The 22,463-nt window shown below is 38.6% G+C and overlaps 1 protein-coding gene across 1 annotated transcript in view; it reads right to left on the minus strand.

Moving 5' to 3' along the window:
- MPPED1 (metallophosphoesterase domain containing 1) overlaps window positions 1-22,463 on the minus strand; it is a 46,965-nt gene continuing 24,502 nt past the window's right edge. The window contains exons 4-6 of the mRNA XM_010194454.1: window positions 8,853-8,968; window positions 3,979-4,092; window positions 1-381 (exon numbers count right to left, since the gene is read on the minus strand). Of these exons, the coding sequence (XP_010192756.1) occupies window positions 263-381; window positions 3,979-4,092; window positions 8,853-8,968 (349 nt within the window). The 3' untranslated portion in view covers window positions 1-262. The remainder of the gene's footprint in view (window positions 382-3,978; window positions 4,093-8,852; window positions 8,969-22,463) is intronic.

A 22,463-nucleotide genomic window follows, 5' to 3' on the forward strand; every position in this document is an offset into this window, starting at 1 on the left:
ATATATATATATGTGGAATGCATTCACTTTTCTGTGTTCACAAATATTTTAATGGTGAAATGTTAAAGTCTTTAATATGTTTCTGGCACCAAAATGTCTTTGTTCCTCATCCTCTTTTGTCACTCAAATTTATCTGTGAAGAGCTAGCAGGGAAAAAAGAAGGTGGTTTTTGCTTTTTTGTTGAATGGTTCCCTACTGGGATTCTCAGCCAGCAATATAAAGTTGTTAATGTGTTGGGCACAACTTTAAATCCTCACTATAATCATGTGTTCCTTGGAGTCGGTAAGTCAATAACTATAGGTGGATTAAGTGGCTGGTAATTCACAGTGCACACAGATGCATTCACGTAGGTAGTAGTTCCATCAGCCATAACACCATAACCTACGAAAAAAAGAAAAACTCTTGTTACTCTCATTATTCATTATTTGTTTTAATTACTCACCTTTATCACACGATGATAAGTGCCACATTTATTATTCTGAAAGAATTTTAAAATTCTCTTCATGTAAAACATAAAGATCTCCAGAATGAACACCATCGCTGTCCTACAGAAGAATGTTTTGCAGTCTTTAACACTGCATAAGAAAACCAAAATGGACCCTCATTAGCTAGTGGCTATAATCTCCAGCAGCCAGCTTGTCAGATCTCCTCAGAAAGACAGATATCATTCTTTGCAAAGCTTTTTTTCTTAAAATGTCAGTTTTGGAAAGGATGAGAAGATACAGCTTAGGCAATTACAGTTTTAAAAAACATACTTCTGATCATTTAGGTTTGTAGTCATCACTGCAGCAAATTTTGGGCAATTTTCATCTTTCCACCTTTTTTTTTCTGTCCTGTGTTGTGCATCTTCTAAGCAACCAATGAAGAAAAAGCATTGCCTGACTAAGGGGAGTATGTGTGCATGTGTACCTGGGCAGGATTTGTCTAGTAGGAACCTCTTCCCGTGTGTTTGAACCTGCTGACCAATTCCAACTAAATTTGATGGAAAGGCACTAAAATGCCTGCCCAGGCAGAGGAAAAATGGCTTTATTAATGTATTTTCTGACAGACATCGTGAATTCACATCCTAATACACCATAACATTTCCACAGGAAAAAACATCCTTCTGTTTGCCTCACCAGTGGGGAAAAAGCTTTAACTACATCTCATGTCTGACTAGACACGCAAGCCTAATGATTCCAGAGCTAAATCTGCAGCAAATCAAACTTTCAGCCCTAATGCCTTTAGAAATCTAGTGAAACGCTGTTTCTAAAAGTGAAAAAGCAGCCCTTTAGCTGCCCTGGTGTTTTGAAAAAGTGGACACGCTCTCCATTGTCAAACATTTTTTCATGAATGGCAAGGAAAAATCACAAGCTTGATTACACTAAAACTGAAAGCTTGATCTTGGAAACTTGCATTGCAACATTATGATCAATATGAAGAAATGCAGACACAATCAGAAATCAATTATTTTGGGGAAATCACCTGGTAGAAGCATTTGTGCTAAGATTCAGTCTCACCATTAATGAAGTTAATAGTGAAACGTATTCATTGCCACACACACCAAGTTCTGGCTATTCACATCCTAGGTACCTAGGATCCTACAGTTTTTATGAGTGCAATTTTGTGTCTTACAGAAGCACTGATAGTTGCATAATTTACAAACAAAGAACCAGTAGCCAAATTCCTTTCTTTTTTGTTCCCTAAAATACCCTGAATAATGCAGGGCCTCCTGGACTCCCCATGGAAAAAACACACTGTAATTAGGGACTAGGGAGGGAAGAAAACGCTGTCAGGTTCCTGTCACAGACATTCCTTTAAATCATTTGCTGTTTGCCACAGAACAATTGTTCTGTGTAAAACACAAACTGCACAGAGTACACTCAGCATTGCTGCTGGGACTTTCTGTCTCCTCAGCTACATGTTTGGAGAGAGAAGAATTAGCTTGCTAACACACTCCTTTTGCTGGAAGATTCCTAATGCCACGGTTTTCACTCCTACTCTGCTGCCAGCAGTTTCCTTGGTCATGACTTCAGCCAACTACTGGCTACAGTAGTCACCTATAGTGCACCAGGATTTTAGCTGGAGTCCCTGCCATGCTGCCTGTCACTTCCATGGGCCGATCAGCAGCAAGCCTATGTATGGAGGTATTTTTGGCAGACACAGCAGTGCAGAGCGGGAATAGGGAAGAAACATCTCTTCTAAGCATCTCTTCCTCCTGGATGTTCAGTAAATGACTGCTGCAGATGTAGCTATGCTCAGTCAGGGGAAGAACTCATCTGTTCAAATCATGCATCCTCTCTACAAAGAGCAGGTTCGTTTGCACAGGCTGTCTGCGATGGGAATTCTCCTCTGCAGAGATTTAGCATCCCACTGCAAAACAGGCTATGCAGTTGCCCATTTGTTTTCTCTAAATTATGACAGTTAACAAGAAAAGTACCTTATTTCTGTGTTCTGATACCTACCGTGCCAACTGTATTAGTTCAAACATTTACCATTCTGTGGAGGTGCCGTGCTTTTCCTTTGGGAGCCAAAGTTGGGTTTGGTCATAGCAGATGTGATTTTGTTTACCTGCCTGAAGCTTCATGGCTTGCTAAGTGTTTGCTTATACCCCCTGCAACTCACTTCGCTTACGATTTCTGAGTTTGAACTGTATTCACCAGCTCTCTTGCACAGAATCTTCAAGACTGCTATAATAGCAAAGGCTTAGGAAAATACAGTGCCTATGCATTGTGAGTTTACTCTGTGATGTAACAGCACTTTGGACATTAACTAGGTATTAACAGGTCACTGCAGGTAAGACACAGAAGAATGGACTTAATCCCTGAGCTGTAAAATAATGATCTGAATGTCTTCTCCATCAATTTTAGAGCAGCATACCACTCATCAGTATCACTCCTAACCTAGCACAGTGAAAGCACCCAGCAGCAAGTCAAAGTGGGATTACTTGGGATGGGTAATGGTTCTTCGCAAAACCAGAAGTATCTGAGTGCCAGCTACTCCAGTTTTTGCACTTGTTCATTTCTACACTGGTGAGACTCACAGGTATTCTTCAAAGGCTGAAGCAGTCCCAGAAGCAGAACACTGGCAGTTGTGAGGCACCTTTTCGTGCCAGTAAGGTAACATTGCCAAGAACTAAGCGACTGATAATAGGCGCTTACATGCCAACTGGTACACTTCTGCACAGCCCAGTGGTTTCTTTTTGTGGGGGCGCTGCTCAAAGTCTTGCTGCCATGATATGTGAACAAGACAGACATCTCTATGGCAGACAGCATCTACCTTTCCCTTTGCCTGGAGATGAACTCCTGCTGTCATTGACTTCAGTGGAGCACATTTGTCACCATTTACTGATTTACATGAAGGGAACTCATTTTTTTCCAGTTAAAAATCAAATAGTCAAGAGAACCGCTTTGTTCTCTCTGGGTACAAAAAGTTTCCCCTGCCAAAGCAAATAAATACATGCATAAATATCTTGAACTTCTACACCAGTCAGTGGTGACAGCCCTCTTGATTTCAACTTTATATATGTGCTGATGGAGAGAGACAACCTTTATTGCACAGTCTTGAAGACTAAGCCTTAGAAGCACCCCCCAAAGCACTCTTACCCATTTTACAAACACAGAAACTGAGACACAGAGAGCTTACATGAATTATCCTAAGTCACAGAGACTCAGCAGAGGAAAACACAATCCATCAATCCTAATATTTAGTCACTTTCTCTAACTACTGGACTTGTGTTCATATTTTAAAATTCACAGTAATCCTCTGCGAAGGAGGCATCACCCTGTTTTATAGATGTAGAAACTGAAAGAGAAGCTGAAGTACAAATATTGAAATGTGGGTATCAGCCAATTTCTTCTCTATATATGCAGCTAAATCAGTATCTGAATTCCAGCAGTGATTCAGTTCAGACATTCAAATTTGAAAATGCTGGTTAAATCAGACAACTTCTGTGTTTGTGGTTTTAAAAACTATATATACAAGAAAATGTGTTCTGACCTTCATGGATATGTCCAAAAACATGAAGCCTTGGCTGTATTCGCCTCTGGACTGTGTTCAGCAGCTCAACACATCCTACTCGTTGCATTTTCTTAGGAACCCAGTCTAGAAAACCTTTGGAAAAGAAAGGAAAGCTTTAAAGAAAGACACATCATCTGCAAAGCTGTACCGCTATACAGCATTTCTGAGATTTCATGTCTTGTGGCTTTTCATAAGCAGACATAGAATAACTGACATGGAAAAAACAGTTTGCTTTAGTAAGTAGAAGAGGAAGGAAGGAAGGAAGGAAGGAAGGAAGGAAGGAAGGAAGGAAGGAAGGAAGGAAGGAAGGAAGGAAAGAAAGAAAGAAAAATACTTGAGGAAAACCATAAAGGCTCATCCCAAGGAGAAAGGACTATGACAACTCTTGCCAGTTGTTTTTAAAGGAAAAAAAAAATCACTGCAATTAAAGCATTTTTGCACTGCTGTTAATGGGAAAACTCAACGCTTCGCCCATTCTTCTTCAAGGGACTGAGCAATAAAGACCAGTATGTCCAAAATGAATCTCTGAAGAATCTAAATCAACATGTAGCTATGTAAATCTAACCCTGGGATCTAATTTTTAAAATTGGACACTTCAACTGATGTAATGGAACCTGTGTTGCTAATAATAAAACTACATCGTTATCACATTGAATCTTACAGTAGTAGAACTCAGGTGAGGAACCCACAGCATGCCTAATCCCAACATTCTCAAGTAAAACTGGTTTAAGCACTTCTTGACATGCCAATAACCTACATCCATGGACCTCAGATAGGAAGGAAACTCAGCCTTTCTGCAGTAGGTGTTTTTAAGTGCTGTATTTACTTGCACAAAGTTTGTATAAAAATGCATTTTTTATTAGTACAGACAAAAATGTACACCCACTCGCTTACATGTCTAAAAACATACTGCAGGGGGATGCTTACTGCCAACTGAGGTCTTGTGATACCTTTAAAGTAGTAGTATAAGTTGTATTAGAGGGCTTGCAATAATCAACCTGGTTTTCCTTCTATTGTTCTGCCATTTTCATCAGGCTTAAATTTGGAAACCTAAAAGATATAATAATTCTGTTTTTCTTTAGTTGTTCTGGTATTTCCCCCCGTGTGCCTGTCATAGCTTTGTATGACTTAGATTGCTGCAACAGCATGAATATATTGTGCCTTTGAGAAAACAGTAGTCAGCCGGAGAGGTACAGAGCCTGGAGTTAGTTTTCATACATTTATTTTTGAGGTCCACTCAAGCATGGCTAAATAGCAGCTAACCAAGTGGCTTAAAAGACCAGAACTGTGGTATTCAAGCTCTTGGGAAAGCTCTCAGATTTGCTAGAGCTTCAGGGTAGGTTCACACACTGAGAAATACCTCTTTACGTGCCAGTGCTTGAAAACTGGGCTCAGTGTACTGGGGTGCTTTGTAAGAATAGTAAAAGTGTGTACTTGTGTCATGGTTACTCAGAGAGCTAAGTCAAATTTTCAGAAATGAGTTGGGAATGCAGCATCCTAATTGTCAAAAAGAGGAAGTTCTGATAATGGACTCCTAATACATTCAGATGCCTCTGAAGACACTGCTTTGCTCCTGTCAGGGGACTGTACAAAAAGAACGCCCTGCTGAATTACAGACAGAGCAGAGCAATGCTCAGTTCTGGTAACTGATTTTACCGGCCACTCTTCATATACAACTCAGGTCAAAATTCACTGTAGCAAATAGCAAGTATTTAAGACGTCAAAGTGAAGCCAGCAGCTCCTCTGGAATCCAGTCATGCTTTTTTTCAGAGCAAACGTGTTATAACCACAGGTTGTTACTTCAGTGATTTGAAACAGTTAATTGTCAAAATGTCTGTGGTGAACAAAAAGCCAAAAGTATTTCCACTTCAAAAACTTCACAAACAAAAATCCATAAAATTAACTTCTCCATTAAATTAAGCATTATTTATGTTGAACATGTTTTTGTTCACATGCATTATCACCCTTCTGAAGCTTTCCCATATGTTTGCAGCTTATTATGTACACCTGACTACACAAACTAAGAATAATTGATTACACCTAGCTAACAATTAGAGTTCATCTTAGGGTTTTTTTAATGTTTGGTTACTTGAAACAGGTTTCTGCAGCTGTCAGGAAAGTATAAATCTCTGTCACAAACAATCAACCAGGCAGCTACAAATGAAGACTTAAAGGTGAAATTAAATTAAAAACAAAGAACAGAAAAGTGAACTTTTTGAAGAGGAATAAAAGAATCATAAATGCAGATCTTTAGGAATCAGGGAAAAGACTTAAAAAACTATACTACGTATACAAGTAAAAAATATGCTGATATAGAAATGAGCAATAGCACGGATCTCATACTCATGAATATGTATTTCATAAGCTATTAAATATATTTTTATTAATATAAAATTATTTTATATTAATTATACTTTTATTATTTTTATTAGAGATAAAACAGGTTACTAATCAAATGGTCAGTAATAGCTGTTTTAACCTTTGTTTTCTCATCCTTTGTGAACCTCCTATGTATCTGCTCTGGTTTCATCCCAAAGCACTACTCTAAAACAGAAAAAAAAACTACTCAGATTTTTGTTACGTGCCTAACTGACTTAGAAACACAAAGTTCACTAACTCTTAATGGTGCTTCTGCATCTAAACCATACAGGCAATTTTAAATCTATCTAATCATGTAGTATTAATTAGTTTAGGAGGATGCACACTCCTTTGAAGTGAGGGAATAAGAAAGCAGCACAGAAAATGGATGACGGACAGAATTTAGGCAGCCATGCTAGAGAAAAAAAGAGGAATTTGCAAGAGCGCTGATTGCCATTTATGATCATTAGGAACAGCTCTAGTGAGGTTGTCCAAGAGCAGAACAGTAATCCACTTTCTGGTTAAAATAATTGACTAGGAGGGTCAAGGAGAATCCTGTCTCCCAAAATGTCTGTGGACACAGCTACACAATAAAGAAGTTCTGTAAGTTAGGCAGAGTGCTTATTTCTTTTGAACTGTCATGTATTTGTTGCCATGGATGTCAGGGAGACCAAAAGCTGATGCCCTCAGGCACAGGGTTCTGTGCCTGAGCCATCTATTAATACATCAGTAAGAAAAAGACAAAGAAACGGGAACTTTTAAAAAAGAAGGACAGTTGAAGCTTAAGAATAAAAAACAAACAAACAAATATTAAGACATGGAGATGGGGGGAATTCATGTTATCCCATTATAGTCAGTGGAGATGGGCAGTTCTTCCTCAGGATTACTGCAATTATTAAATTACTTTTCAGTTATTAAATTTACCATTAAATTTATTATTAAAGCGTATGTGTTGAGTGCCAGGTCCACAGTGCTCTCTAGAGGGTCTCCCTCTGCTGATCTCAGAGGCTGCCTGGAAAGAGCTGGTGGCTAAATTAGCGAGATGCCTGAAGCTGGGTGGTGCAAACCCCTCTCTCCACCTTCCAACACTTGATTTCAAGTGCTAGATAAAGGGATACTCTTTGGATCCACTGAAGGTTGGATTTCTTTACAGCTGACCAGTCAGTTTTAAAAACAGTTTGAAAAGTGCTGAAAAAGCTTCTGAAAAAGTTTTAAATAGGACTTACAAATAAAACTCTATCAAAGACCCAGCATCATGCGTCAGATTATCCCCAGTACTAACCATTGGGAGCTGATATTTCGAAGTCTAAACAATGAATTTCTGCCATCCACTTTTATGATACAGGTTCATATTAAAATCAGTCTATGGCATGGCATGAGACTCCACTTAGGTGAAGTATCAAAACACACGCCCTTACTGTGAGAAACAGTGCTCACAAAGAAGCCCTTTCCCTCAGGATTAGTGAGCAGTGGAATGCAAACATGTTTTTCTAAAGAAAATGGCAAAACACAAACCCTTTAGATACTTTCTCCTCCAAGCTCTGAAAGAGGAGAAGAAAGGGTGGAAGACAAGAGGGATTTAGCTTCAGGAAATTGGGGAATCTAAAAGTTTGAAGAAACCAACTGCCTTCATTTCACACAAAGCACTCGTCCGCAGTAAGACTCACCAGAACACTTAGTACAAGCTTCACGATTGTGTCCATTTATTAAATTAGTGAGAGTTAAACACATACTTGCATTAAATACAGCTCGCTGTTTGTTAAATACATTGAAAAACATGTTAAAAGCCTTAAACCTTTACTGAATCTGGACAAGCTTCTGTGATTATACTATTTCTGTAACACAGATAATTTCACTATTATCTATGAATACAGGAAATCTCTCTTGGTTTTTATATCACCTATATGAATATTTGTAAATCACAGATGCAAAGCTATTTCTTGGTGGTCTGTTAGTGTTGCCAGATTGCATTAAAGATAGGCAATTCACCCACACTATCCAAAGAAATGTAAAGTATGGCAGCATTTGCATTTGTGAGGCAGAAGATGCACCAACTCAGGATGATAAGGAAAAATACAGACTCAAGCTACTTGCTGGTAAGGGAATGCTACTGCAAGTGAAGGAGGAAGACAGTACTAAAAAAATAAGATCCAAATCCTGCATTTCTCTTCAAGCAGGCTCCAAGCTTTAAATCTACTAATCTCACCAGTGGCCGAGCAGACAGAAACATCAGAAAACTAGATCTTGCTTATTTATAAAGCCCATTAAGGTCTTATGTGTTAGGGCTTTATTTTTTAAGCCATTATTTAATTCCCTACCACTAAGCATAGGTAATCATGAAACAAAAAACTGAGCTGAAGTTCTGGTGCTGCTGAAATCAGTAGGGACACTACTTTTGACTTTTTAAAGTCAGGATTGCACTCTGTCTCAAGTGAGCCATCAGTTACTGTATAATCATCTGAAATACACAGCTAAGAGCACTAGTATTTTCTTACCGAGAGGTGGTCCATGTGTTATAAGAATATCTATTCCATCTGGAATAAGGTTCCATTTCTCTAATAGTGCTTGGCCTCGTGGAAGATTAAAGCCCCAGCCATAAAACCAAGGTTGCCTGCCAAGAGAGGAGGAGAATGTCTTCAGTGCTACTTCCATGTACTGGTTATCTAATTATGGATTAAATATGGAGATTGACGCTCTACTAGCATGGAATTTGGAGACACAAATAGCATTCATTTTCTTCTTTCTGTGCACAGTAAAACCCTCTTTCCATACAACCAGTGTTATTTGTGTGGCAAATCAACGCAGTCCTTACCACCTTCAGTAGGCAGCATACAGCAAAATATTCACAGTATTCTTCTAACTAAGAGAAAAGTAACTCTTCCAAGACCTGGATACCAAGATCTCCATGAGAGGATTAGCATGCTGGACTCCCACAGTATCTAGAAGATCACCTGATGCAGATACCTAGGTGTGGATATATGTTTTACGTTGACTCCCATCACATTTGGCCCTCAGCCTATGATCAGCTGGGCAAGGACAGATCCTGGCAAAACGATAGATCCTACTCCAAAGTTGGAGACCTCGTATATGCTGTTTTGTTTTCCTAATTGGAAGCATCCCATCAGAGCAAGAATACTGCTTCTTTTCTTATATAATTTTCTTCTGTCCTCTGGTGTCATGACTTGCTTTTAAGAATTTCCATATTCAGGATTTATCAGACTGGCATTCACATTTTTAAAAACATATTTATGGAGCAGCTCATCATTGAGCATTGGGACTGTAACACAGCCAGTCAGAACACAATTTATCTGTATCTTGCTATCCTATTGATTAAAAAACTGTATGTCACAGCAATTATATCACAGTGGTAAATTACGTCTTGCTGATTATGCTCTAATTCTAGGTCAAAATATTGAGCGGTTAGTTTTAGGTTGGAACTTTTTTATTCTTTTTTGACTGACGTGTTCTGGCCATATCCGTATTTGGAGAACAACAAATAGGCTGCTGTGATTTAATAAGGTTTATGGTAATTGCAGCCTTAGTGTTTATAAATACATACACATCAGCCAGAGTTCCCTTTGAGATGTTACTTTGTTGAAGAAAGCTTTACACTCCCTCACCACATCAAAAGACAGAAAGAATTCTTTCAAACAAATTCTCTGAACTCCACTTTACATCATGTATGGCAAAGACAAAAGAAAATGCCCATAAAGCTATTATTCATCCTCTTCCATTACTGATGCTTGACTAACATTTCAAAAATTAGCACGTCTGCAATCTTCATGATGATATACTTCCCACTTTTGCTTTCGGAATGCTGTAAAGCACATGTCTATTGAAAACAGCTTAAAAAATAGAGCTTGCTAAAATGTAAAGGGATGTGGCTTACCCAAGGGAAGAAAATAAAATTCTGCTACAAGGAAATGAAGAAGTGGGTTTTGCAGAATGTTTCCAGCCTTTCTTCCATAGATAAAAAAAGCCCCAACTTTCTGAGACAGATAACTGAAAGGGTTCCTGTGTCCACAGCTAAGAGTGCATCTCCAAGCTCCTGCCCTGGATAACCAGGGCCTGGATAGACAGGTGTCTCAAGGAAAAAAAAAAAGGTGAAACTCTGTACATCTGCCACTGGGACCAGAAATATATCCCAGCCTCCAGCAGCTGTGATGAGGGAGGTGAAGAAGATGTGTGAAGAAGAGATGCTAATAGCAGTAGCAATCAAGCAGAAACTTTGTTCTGAGTCAAGTTGCTCAGACCAAGGTACCGGGCTGAGAAACAGACATATCGCTATATTGGGGATATGGTATCTCCCTTCTGTAGAGACCCATACACTTCAAACCACACTTTTCTGGTTCACCTCCTAAGCAAGCTTTCTTCAGAGGAAGAACAGGACCTGGCTCACACGTGAACGACTTCTCACCTTCCTACAGCTAGGGTGGTAACTCATGGTCTACGTACTGCCTTATCCTGTGGTAAGCTACCGGTGACATTTCTATGTAACACTCACGCAGAACCAAACCACAGTCCGTGGTGTCTGATCAGCCTGTCTGTACATTCAGCTCACCACTGGCAGAATGGGAATACTTTTATCTCACAGAAATGCCCTGAAAATAAAAAAACTGAAGTCTGTGAGGTGCCTGGATATTACAGAAGTGGAAGGCACTGTATATAAATATATACAGAGGTTAGGCTTTTTCTAAACTGTCCGACTGTCCCTGCCATGGGACTGCATTCCACACCTTACACGCCAAGTATCTTTCTTCATCATGATTAAAATATTCAACTGATTGGCAAACTGTCTTAAGGCTGAGAGCAAGTTTTTCAGCAGCAAAATCTCATAGACTGAAAATATTTGCAAGGACAACTAGGAGGCCAACAAAGAGGCAGCAAAAAAAATCATTCTTCTAAATCCACTGACAGATTCAGTGAATACCTCCCACCTGTCACTCACTCTGGTGCTGCTGGGCATGGACAAGATTGCCCCCAGGTCCCCAGTGGGAAGCCAGGCGAGGTGCTGTCCTGCACCCGGCAAGTGTGCCAGACCCAGCAGAATGGGCCATGGCCACTCTGTGCCCCAAGAAAGAAACCGAGGGGAAAGATCAATATTTGTCCAAGAAGAAAAGGTCAAAAACATATGGAATAATTATTTTAAGGATACAATGAAGTATTTGGAAAGAGAAATAATCGCGACTGTTACAGGTCTCACTAGAAGTCAGCTTAATCCTGGTGAAATCCAAGTGACCACGAATGGCATATGCAGCTGTGAGAGTCTCTGCCTGCCTCTACTAGGGCTGGCCTGTACACGGCAACTTCTTAAAAAGCCTGTTTCTCCTTATGAATAGGCATGATCTCCTTATTAAGACAAGCAGCACTTTCCCCCATCCCTCCCTTCCTCCTTCCCTCCCTCCCTCTCTTTGTGGTGACTGCAGTGCGTAGCCGCCCGAGCGCAAGGCTGGTAAGTTATGCATGCTGGAGCTGTTCTTTTGTGAAGGGGAGATGTTACAACTTGTGTGATTTGCCATTATGCTGTCTTCTGTGACAATCCTGAGATTGAAAGAAATGTCTGGAATATTTCTGGCAAAAAAAATCCCAAGTCCAAGAAAGGATTCAGCAGAGGACATTGGTGTGCTTTACATCTAAGAGAAGAAAGACAAATCATACACTTCAGTGCCCCCAACCTCAAAACAAAACCATCTTTATACGCACATGAGGATTTTATAAATCCCCAAGCCCTTCTTCTGAAAATTTATAACTAAACAGCCATCAAAGTTTCCGAGTAAGGAAAAAAAATCTTCTCTAGTACCCACTGTGACCAAGTCTGTGACCTGGGTATTGTGCAAAGATAACTATGTCTAAAATTTCCAGTTACGATGGAACCTAAAAACAAAGTTAAAATCTTCACATCAAGGACCAAATTTCTGGATCTCCAGTTACTGCTTGCTCAGGAAAAGTGCAAATTTTTTATACATTCATTTTCAATCAAATTTCATATTTTACAAAGAAAATACTGTCATGCATGTTTATAAGAGAAAAACCTGCTGTTCTCAAAAAAAAAAAACCCAGAAAAATGTATTTGGCAATTAAAGACATATATCATGAATGTATTTCACCTCTGAAGTGAAGCAGCCATGTAGAAATGTACTTTGATTTAGGTCTTATCTTCTTAAAATGAACAGTTTGAGTCTCTCCACATACTACTGAAATTCAGTGGTATTATTATTATGCTAAGAATAATGATTGTCTACATATAAGACTCCAGGGGGGAAATATATTGGAAGTGAATTTGTTTACAGAACAATTAACCTTATGTTAAAAACATATGAACAAGTTTTGCAGGTCAAATAATCCACCATACAAAAAGGGCTGAATTATCAGAATTTGTACTAGCAATCGGATGTTGCTTTATGTACTGAATTTCTATCTTTCTGTTCTAAAGTAACCATTGGAATAATTTTCTTACAGAATGATAGTTGCTATGACAACCATAGCAAATTTTCCTTTTCTGAAACAGATGTCTCATTTAGTTGAAAATTAGAATGTGAAAAACCCATGGGAAAAATTAATTCAAACTTTAACAGAACACTGACTACAATGTAATCTCTTATAGGTTAACCCCTTAACATCTTTCTGCACTCTTATAGTAACCTTCTCAAAAATTCTAATTAAACCAGTTTAACCTCCTAGGAATGACCTTCTTAGCTATCATTAGCACTTTAGTTGTCTTTGAAAGGAGCATTTCTGTGACAATAACAGAAAAAAATCACATTACAAAAAAGGTGGTCAAATGTATTACTGTCTTAATTATTTATTAAGTTTTTCTTCTTTTATTCAGCTACTACTGGAAAAAGCTACCATGTAGTCCAAGAATTCTTTTGTCATTTAAGTGGGGTATAACTTAGTTTTACATGTGATTTACTGTAAAGGGCAGTAATGTACCATACAGATTTGACCTGTAATTTACGTGAAAATGGAAGGTTTTCAATTTTCAAACCACTGGTACCCATCTCAATCTGCTCAGCAGACATACAAAAAAGGGAGCACAAAAAAGTATATTTGACTGGGGAAGACTATCAACGTGCATGGGTTTTTCTATTGCAAGCAATGAGAGTGAAATCTGATTATCCATTACCTTGACTCAATTTGAACATTTTAACTTAAAGAACGGATTTTTTCCTCTCCATACACTTACCAGCTCAAGGGGACAGTACTTGGTCATCAGCTACAAACGAACGTGGCAGCCAGCCAGCAGGCAGGCAAAGAAATATTCCCACCACTGCACTGTCCATAGTGCTTGCAGGGTGTCAGCTACCACAAGAACTTCAAGACTACAAGATTTACTGCAGCAGCTGCAGCTAGGTTGTCCAGCTGAATAAAACAAATCCTGCCACCAGTAGGTACACAATTACTCCTTTTGACTTCAAGGGAAAACTCCCTTCCATTGTCCAGTACCTACAGAGAGCTATGGGTGGTAACTGACTCAATAGACATTAGCGTATTCAAGGGATTGGTGGGCAGCATCTTGCAAACACCTTAACAGCAAAAAAACCCAGAACTAAAATATAATGCGCCTCCTCATTTCTGCAGTTTCCTACAGAAACCTTTCCCGCAGCTGAAATTAGAATTCCTCTCGCTAGAATTCCTTTGCTTACAAAACAAATTTCAAAGGTTCGCAAACACATGTAACTTGCTCCAGTCTTTCCTCCACAACAGTTGTCGTTTTTCTCTGGTAGGAAAATAAACAGATATTGGCTGGTGACTGTAAAGAAGCTCAGTGGGAAAAGAACAGACCAAATCAAACTTCTCATTTCTGCTCCCCTTCATGACAACTGTAGAGCTGCACATATTCAGCGTTTAAAAGACTGGACTATACATGCTGAAAGTCATACTGGTAAAAGGGACTGGTCATGGAGCATTAAAGAGCAGTTAGATTCAGCAGTGGCAATCACAGGTAAAATTCCAAAACATGCTGATTCTTAGCCCAAGAAATGTCACTGTTGGATATTTAAGTCTAATTTTTCCTGGTCTTGATTTAATCTTACTATTATAACTAGCTACAAACCTGTGAACACAGATACACAGTACTATATACACTGTATACCTGCCTTGTCTGCCTGCTGTTCACATCCTTCAAGTGTTCATATTTTTATGTCCCACACGTGTTAGCTGAATTTACTGAATCTCTGTAATTGCCTGTTTAGCCTTTCCTCAGTAAGTAACTATGCAGTTCACCGAGTATTTCTACTGCTTTTTACCCAATTTTTTCTCCAAGTGAGGATTCATGAAAATTCACCTTTTTTGTGGTGTATTGGCTGCTTCTATATCTAAAGTAGTTGTGAAATAACATTCATCTTTTCTGTCTTGTCTTCCTTGCATTCAAGAGGACTGTCCAAAGCAGGCAGGGACCATTAGGCCATTAGTGTTAAGAACGACTGGCAGGACACTGTTTATAGGGTCTGAGATACTGTTCAACATCTTGGCATTTGAGCATTTCAACAGCATAACTGAGATTTAAAAAAAAAAAAAAGCAGGTTTCAGAAGTTTTGGGGAGTTATGAGAAAACCTGTATCATGATTAACTTCCAAGTAAGGGAGAAGGGAGACAAGGGTTGCACAGTTTTAGAAAAGAGATACAACAGCAGTGCACAAAAAGAATTAAATCACATGAAAAAGAAACTTAGATTCACTTATTCATAATACTGGAACCAGGCCTTTTAAAATGAAAACTAAAGCCTTACACTTAAAACTAACAAATGTAATTGAAGGTTAATCTCATACAAGATTATCCCATGGAATATATGGCCACAACGTACAGCTCAGCAGGTGGAAAGGAGAAGGCAGAAGGGAGAATGCAGGTGCTAAGACACTAAATGGCTTGCACAACATTAACTTTGGGAGGCTGTAGCGAGGAGCAAATTGAGCTCGGATCTTCTATCAGTCTGCTGGCCACAACAGACAACATTGCCTCCCTGGGGAGGTTTGCTGGGTTCGTGGTTCTTTGCCTTACTTGTTTATTCTTGAAACTCTGAATCAAATTAAATTATTGTTTTCACAAAAGGAAAGGAAGGTAAAAATCAGAATATGGCCCTCTGACAGTAATTATTTCTTTTGCAATTTGAGTTAAACCTGAAATCATTTATCTTTTGTTTAGTAAAGGATTTCATACATCTCTGACTGGAAAGAGGAAAGAATGAGCTGTGACAGATAGGAACTGATCATTTCTAAACATTAATCTCTTATAAAACAATGAAAAATAAAATGAAATCTACTTTATCTTCATAATAAGAATACAGAAGATAACAGGTAAGGAGAAAAAGTAATGAAAGACTGAATTTAAAACATGCCAACACCAGATGCAAATGGTTTATTTCATGCTGCTGGGAGCCAAATGATAATATCCCATCTGATATTTTTTAAAAATAACAAAATAAACCCAACAAACAAACTTAAAAGCTAATTTGGAATAATTAGCCAAGATGTTCAGCACTGAGGGTACAGATGTAGAGCTGTAAAGACCTTCAGTACAGTCTTACGGGTTTAATGCACAGCTAAGGTGTTGAGCTCCTGATGTCTCAGAGTCTGTTCCCTCAGTCTCTCTGATTCGCAATACGCAAAAGTGTAGGTACAGCTGGGTTGTGCAGACTGTACTTCAGACACTGAGAGCTGACAGTCACAGAGAGAAGGGTTAAGAGAGAGGAGGAGTTAACAGCCCCACTGTTCACAGTAGAGACACCATCTCATTTTAAATGTAAAACTTATCCTGAATGGGCCAATCAGTAAGGAAAAATAATTTGAGTTCCATCTACGCATGGCATCTTTACAGTTTTTCACTATGAAATGATCAGACAGCTAAAGAAAAATAAAGTTCTTCCACACAGCCATCTATTTGGTGTTGACAGCAGTCCTCTAAGACACGGCAGAAGTTTGCTAACTGAGGATACAGAGTGTTCCTTTCAATGGAGATGCTGGACTTGTGGGTTTTTTTCTGACACAGCTCCTGGAAGGACTCTCCTAGATGAAACATGACTAAAATACGCAGGACATGTTATAGGTGCACTGAGAATCAATAAAAAGACTCTCACTGTAGCCACTTCTCAGTTTAGTAACTCACCAGGTTTATGCTCTTCTCTCAAAAAAACAGGAGTAAATAGGCCATATGGACTAACTATCTGCCAGTACTTTTTTTATTTTCCCTTCCTTTTTGTTTTCTGGGTTTTTTTACCTTCTTTTCCTTAGAAAGTTCAAAGCCATTTTGAGTTAAACAAGCATGAAAATGCTACCAAAACTAATAAATTAATACAGCACATGTGCATATATGCATAAAATGTATTATTTTTAACATTTTCAATTTAGCAACAGATGAACTTCTTGTTTAAAAAAGCACATACCAATACTTCATATGCCATGTTTCTACCTGAAACGAAGAACATCCAAGCAATCCTAAATTCCAAATTAATGTTTTCCTGCAGTCCTAAATTCACCCCACAGAACAGTGGTGGAAACCAACTGCTGCAATGTAATTTTCTATACCAAAAAGGTACAGCTTTAACACCTGGGCGGTCTTTCAGCTAGCTTGGAATTCTGACATAACCTTAAAAAAATTATATACTTACCTGATGTAAATTAAGTAATTAGAAATATTTGGCACACACAGCTGCAGCTTTATGTTTTAATTTTGGTTCCAATTAATTATAATTTCTTACTGGGGAAGAAAATCCTCATATTAATTCATACTAAACAATGCTAATTTATTAAATAAAAATAATTTATGAACAACAAAACCAAAGGAAGTGTTCTGCTGTTAAACAGCTTCGCAACAAATGACAAATTACTTTTCCCCTTAAAATCTGGTCAGGGAAAAGAGAAAGAACTCAGATAACTATGTTACAATCAGTTCCTGTGATGGTGGCTCTGTTTACAGCTCTTCGCATACAGCACACCGTAAAGTCACCATCTACTTCTTGATGTAGTAACATATCTGCTATGTAAAAACCCGGGGCAAACGCCCACATACAAGCTACCGTGAAGTAGAGGGGCTGATTCTCACCAGGTGTAAACAGCTCAAAAGCCAGTGGAGCTCCGCCAATTTACTCCAGCTGAGAATCAGCTCCATGCAGATCCGCTCCAAACTAGTTACAGCTATTTGTGTTTCTCTTGGAATACCGCCAAAGGGCTCATGGCAGTACCCAACTGTGTTTACATCTTCCAAACATCCTGAAATTGCTGCTGTCTGAGACTACAGCCCAGACTACAGATAGAGCTGGTAGTCCTTTTGTTCAAGAAAAAATGGGGAAAAAAGCACCAAAACAACAAAAAAGGCACTTTAAAATCAGCTCTGTCTCATAAAACTAAACTTTCAAGCTGATGTGAAAAATAAAGAGAAAACTGCTGTGGGGGATTGCAATTTCACTCTTGTGGTTTATGAACTGCAGGAAAGTGAAGCCAATTCCCTGTAGTGAGATTACAGGTCTCCTCTTCTATAGGTCTTAAATTAAAAACCAGCTGAATCCAAAGTGAGCTAGTTTACTGGATCAGAAGATTCAATTATTTCTGCTAAGTAACTGAATTTTAACTACTTCCAATAATACACAACTAATAATTACTGCCCAAAAAAGGATGTTTTTCCTACCGAGCTAATTAAACTAAAGCAATATATTTTTTCGACCGCTCTCAAATTTAACTAAAGCTAGAAACATTGCAACAAACAAAGTAAATGCAAATCCTCACTTGCATACAGAAATACAAAGCCACACAATGTGTTTGGACATTACAAGAAACAGGACTTGCCCAAAAATGTTATGTGAAATCAGCGTGATTTCTGGTCTGTATTCAGCATACATGCACACATAGGCAGTGCAATGTCCCGCACTTGTACAGACACACCTGTGTAAAGCATCTTTAGCTTCAGTAACTGCTTAAGCTCACCCTTCAAGAGGTCACTGAAATGTGTTTGAGAACTGATTCGTATCTCTAATTTGTAAACACATACAAGTAAGCAGCATGCAAAGGTGTTTTTCCTCTGTTTTTTCTCTACTGTGACTATTCTAAGATTGAAGTGTTCCAGACTCCTCAGCCCTGGGCAACATTGGGAAGAAATTTTATTTGAGAGAAAACATTATCTGGAAAGTTCATTAACAAGAAAAGAAAAAAGGGATGTTCTAAACTGTTGCAAATTTTAAAAAAGATCTTGCAGGAAATGGAAAAATAAAATTTCTCAGGAGCACATGGTAACTAGAATTTATCATAATGGTCTGACTTTGATGGTATTTATAGGCTACAATAGTTGTAGTTCAGTTTACATTTTAATTTGCTCGCATACTTATTGCACAGTTTAATTAGATAAAAACAACTCTGTTCTTTAACATGCTATAGAAAATTCACTTGGAGTCTAATAAGTTTTTATTTTGTTCCATACACATTTTTCTCAGCAATGCTAATGATTTTTGCTAATTCATTTCAGTCACTCAATTTGTACTGCAGCGTTCATTAAAAAGACCTCTCCTGAATTCAGTTTGATTGCTACATGAGCAACAGCACCTGTATACCTAGTGTCTACTCAGTGAGACTCATATTTCCTTTATTTCCAAGTCATGGTATAAAAAAAGCATTCCAAGATGAGTTTATCACATGAAATGCACCAATTTTAGCAAAGTGCCAATAGTAAAAAAAAGAAAAAATGAGGACAAAAATGATCCAGTGATCTGTTTCTGATGTTAAAACAGTCAGAAGGCACTCTTAAGTCTCACTTTCTGCCACTGGAAAACCCTTCACACTTCAGGAGTTCAATATCTTACATTTCTTCCCGTCACCTTCCCTGAACAGTTGAATTTAATAGATAAAAATCATTTTGCAGGAAAAACCATTCTTACAATCTTCCACATGCTGCAAACTAAACTACAGCATGTTGTGGTTTTAAGTGTTTTTAGAAGCAGCGCTTTCCAAAATTGAAAATGGTTTCTGATAAGTATGGAAGAGGAAATAAAAATATCACTCCAGCATTCTATTAAAATACAATTAAACCTGCATCTATGTGCCTCAGACTGTTAATTAATAAATTTTAACAGGATGATGGATTTTGCTTTCTCTCTTCTAAACATGTTGCTATTTCTTGCACATCTGTCACATCTTACCTACCATTTACTCAATGCCTGAAATAAAACATCTTCAGCATTCTACCCACAGTAATGCAGCCACATCAGATAGGCTGACATGCCAACTTTCTCTCCAGAATTTCTGAAATTTGAGGTGTCTCAATTCTAAATAATGAGTGGAGTCTATTATTCCCACTGATGGTTTTAATTTTCTTCAAGAACCATGTCAGTCTTCCTAAATCACTCACTTATATTGCCTGACTCAAAGTCAGTAATTAAAAAAGCTCCAAATAGTTCCCAACTTTAAATATCAGGGAACATCTACCATTTCAAAAATCTTATTTCTGAGCACCCAAAACCCAGCAATCTGTAATTTCTCCAGCATTCCTATCTAGCATTTCCACATCTATCCATACAAAACTGTAGCTGTGGCAGAGCTAGATGTGAAAACAAACCACCTGCTCAAAAATCTACTGAATCTGACATTTGCAAGAATTTTAGAGTAGTATTTTGTTGCTTAAGAAAACAGTGCAGGAGCAATTGCCCTGTAGCTATTTGTATTTTATCTTTTGACCAAGTGAGGGTGAAGAGAGAAGACAACATAGGAGGATCAGCTGGTTTACTTAGACAAACTTCTAGTATGAATAACACTAATTTTTAAGTCCCTACATATTTCAGTCACGCACAAGGTACTGTATAGGCTTTTTGCAGGTTTGAAAGGGGGCATAAGAACTAAGAATCTGAGTGGTCACTTGGAGGCAGAAGTTACTATTTTCTGTGAATTTTACAGGGACTGAAACCTGCAATATAACATCTTGTGCTGCTGCTGCTGCTCTGTCTGGAAGCCACACTCCCAACCTGGGAGGTATATCATGTTAAATGAAGTCAATATTTTATTTTAACACAGTTTCATTTTAATTGATGTTCACCTCAATGACTGTAAAGATTTGTACAAGGTCTGCGAAAGTAAACATAAAATGATTCATCACTGGCAAAATGAAAACGTGTCCCTCTCATGAAATGAATCTATAAATCTTCACTACATTACTTTACTGATGGAAACCGAGTTCAGTGAGGAATGAAAGAGACTATTATAGCCATTCTTGAAAAGATGGAGGAGGAAGGCACTGAAATGGAGACCATGGGTATGGGTGGCCTAGAGTCAGTATGAAACAAAAATAAGTCTGCCTCATTTTGCCCCTCGCATGCTCTTCGAGAGTACCCAGTTACACAAGTTACCAGTCTTTTGATCCAAAGTGCACACGTGCGTGCACACACATGCACGCACACACAAAAGAGAGAGAACATTTGAGAGAGAGCATAACAAAGTCACCTACTCTGTGACCAAAAAAAGTGGACAAGAAAATAACAAACCAGATGAGAGCTACACAAGCATAGCTAAGCACTAATGATCACACTCCATGGACTATATCACTTGAGTAAAAGCACTCAGCTGCATACTGGAATAGTACAGCCAGCTGCACTGCATCAAGAGAAGGGCCAACAGGTTGGAGCAGATTTCCAGCCCTAACACCAAAGTGGGATGATGATTTGGAGAATAAGCCCCCTGTCAAGGTTGCTTTGGACTGAGCTGGTGGCTGATACTCACTAATGCAACCTACAGGTTGATGTCTTTTCCACTGGAAGGAATTCAGCTCACGGAATGGCCCTGACTCAGAATGCAAAGCTCAGTAAAAACAACACTGGAACAGAAAGAAACCTCTCCCCACGTACACGTCTCTAACCTTCTTCACTCAGTTCCCATTATTTGAACAACAATGTTGTACGAGAGCTGCTGGCCTCTATATGAACATGTGGGGGCCACACCTAATCAATGCTCCACTGGAGAGAAGCTGCATCTGGGATTCCAGCCCAGATGTCTGTCACTTCAGGACAAATTGCCACAAATGTCTTTCTAGGCTGATACTAATCTTTGCTCTCCCATTTTCCCTGACTGGGAAATGAAAGTTTCTGAAGTTTGAGATGGCCTATAACAAAAGAATGATAGAGGAAATGAGAATACACAGACACTAGAAAAAGCTGTAATTCTGCAAAAAGAAAAATGAGGTTCTGTTTCACAGGAATAGACCCCCCCAGATAATCAAAGCCAAGCAAAAATCCATTCTCTGCATAATGAGTCTGGAGGCAATCTCACCCTAAAGTTCCTCTTTCAGCTATCCAAGCCAATATGTCATTTAGAATAATGAAATTGTCACATGTTTAGCAAGAGGGCTTTGATTGTCCCTTCCTCTTCCACATTGTGGAAAATGAAAAAAGCACTGAAAGAGATCAAATGCTCTCCTGCCACCTTGCATGCCCGTTTGAGGGCAGGAAGACCAAAGTTCCTCCTGCAGCTGTATGCAGCTGCTTAGGAGCATTATGGAAATTCAGTGGCTAGGAAGAAGATATTTTCTATAAATCTGAGTGCAAGATTAGACATTGAGGGAACAGCCAGTATAATCTTTGTTAAACACAAACAGCTTCTGAGTATTGATCAGCAATCAATTCATTAGTCTTCAGGTCTTATCATTAGTTATTGCATGCAACAGGAGAACAGAGACCCAAGTTACTTACTCACTGAGTTGTAAAAAACTCCATGGAAAAAACAGAGTAGGACAGAGTCCATGATTGGAACCTCGTGCAGCAGAGAAGCAGATTTAGCAACAGGCAGGATCACACATGCAAGTAGGAATCTCAGAGAGGTATCTCACAGTGATACTAAAACATACATGCACCTTTAGAGTCATTTATTTACACATGACAATTCTGAATAATGACTATGAAAGGAATAACATATAGTTGACTTATTCAGCATGCACAGAAGATCTTGTGTACTGAATGCATCAGGGTCTCTTTGTGCAAACACACTGTGTGACTGTGCAATTAAAAACTTTAGCAGTGCCGACGCACAAGTGGCTTGTATAGGCTATCTTCATTCTAGCTGTAGGAAACACTCTTAACTGCAAAACAGTAACACATAGTGGGGGTTAACTATAACTGAAGGCTAAAAATCTATAGCTGA

The sequence above is a fragment of the Mesitornis unicolor genome, unplaced genomic scaffold (genome assembly GCF_000695765.1).
Source record: "Mesitornis unicolor isolate BGI_N332 unplaced genomic scaffold, ASM69576v1 scaffold27601, whole genome shotgun sequence".
Classification (NCBI taxonomy): domain Eukaryota; kingdom Metazoa; phylum Chordata; class Aves; order Mesitornithiformes; family Mesitornithidae; genus Mesitornis; species Mesitornis unicolor.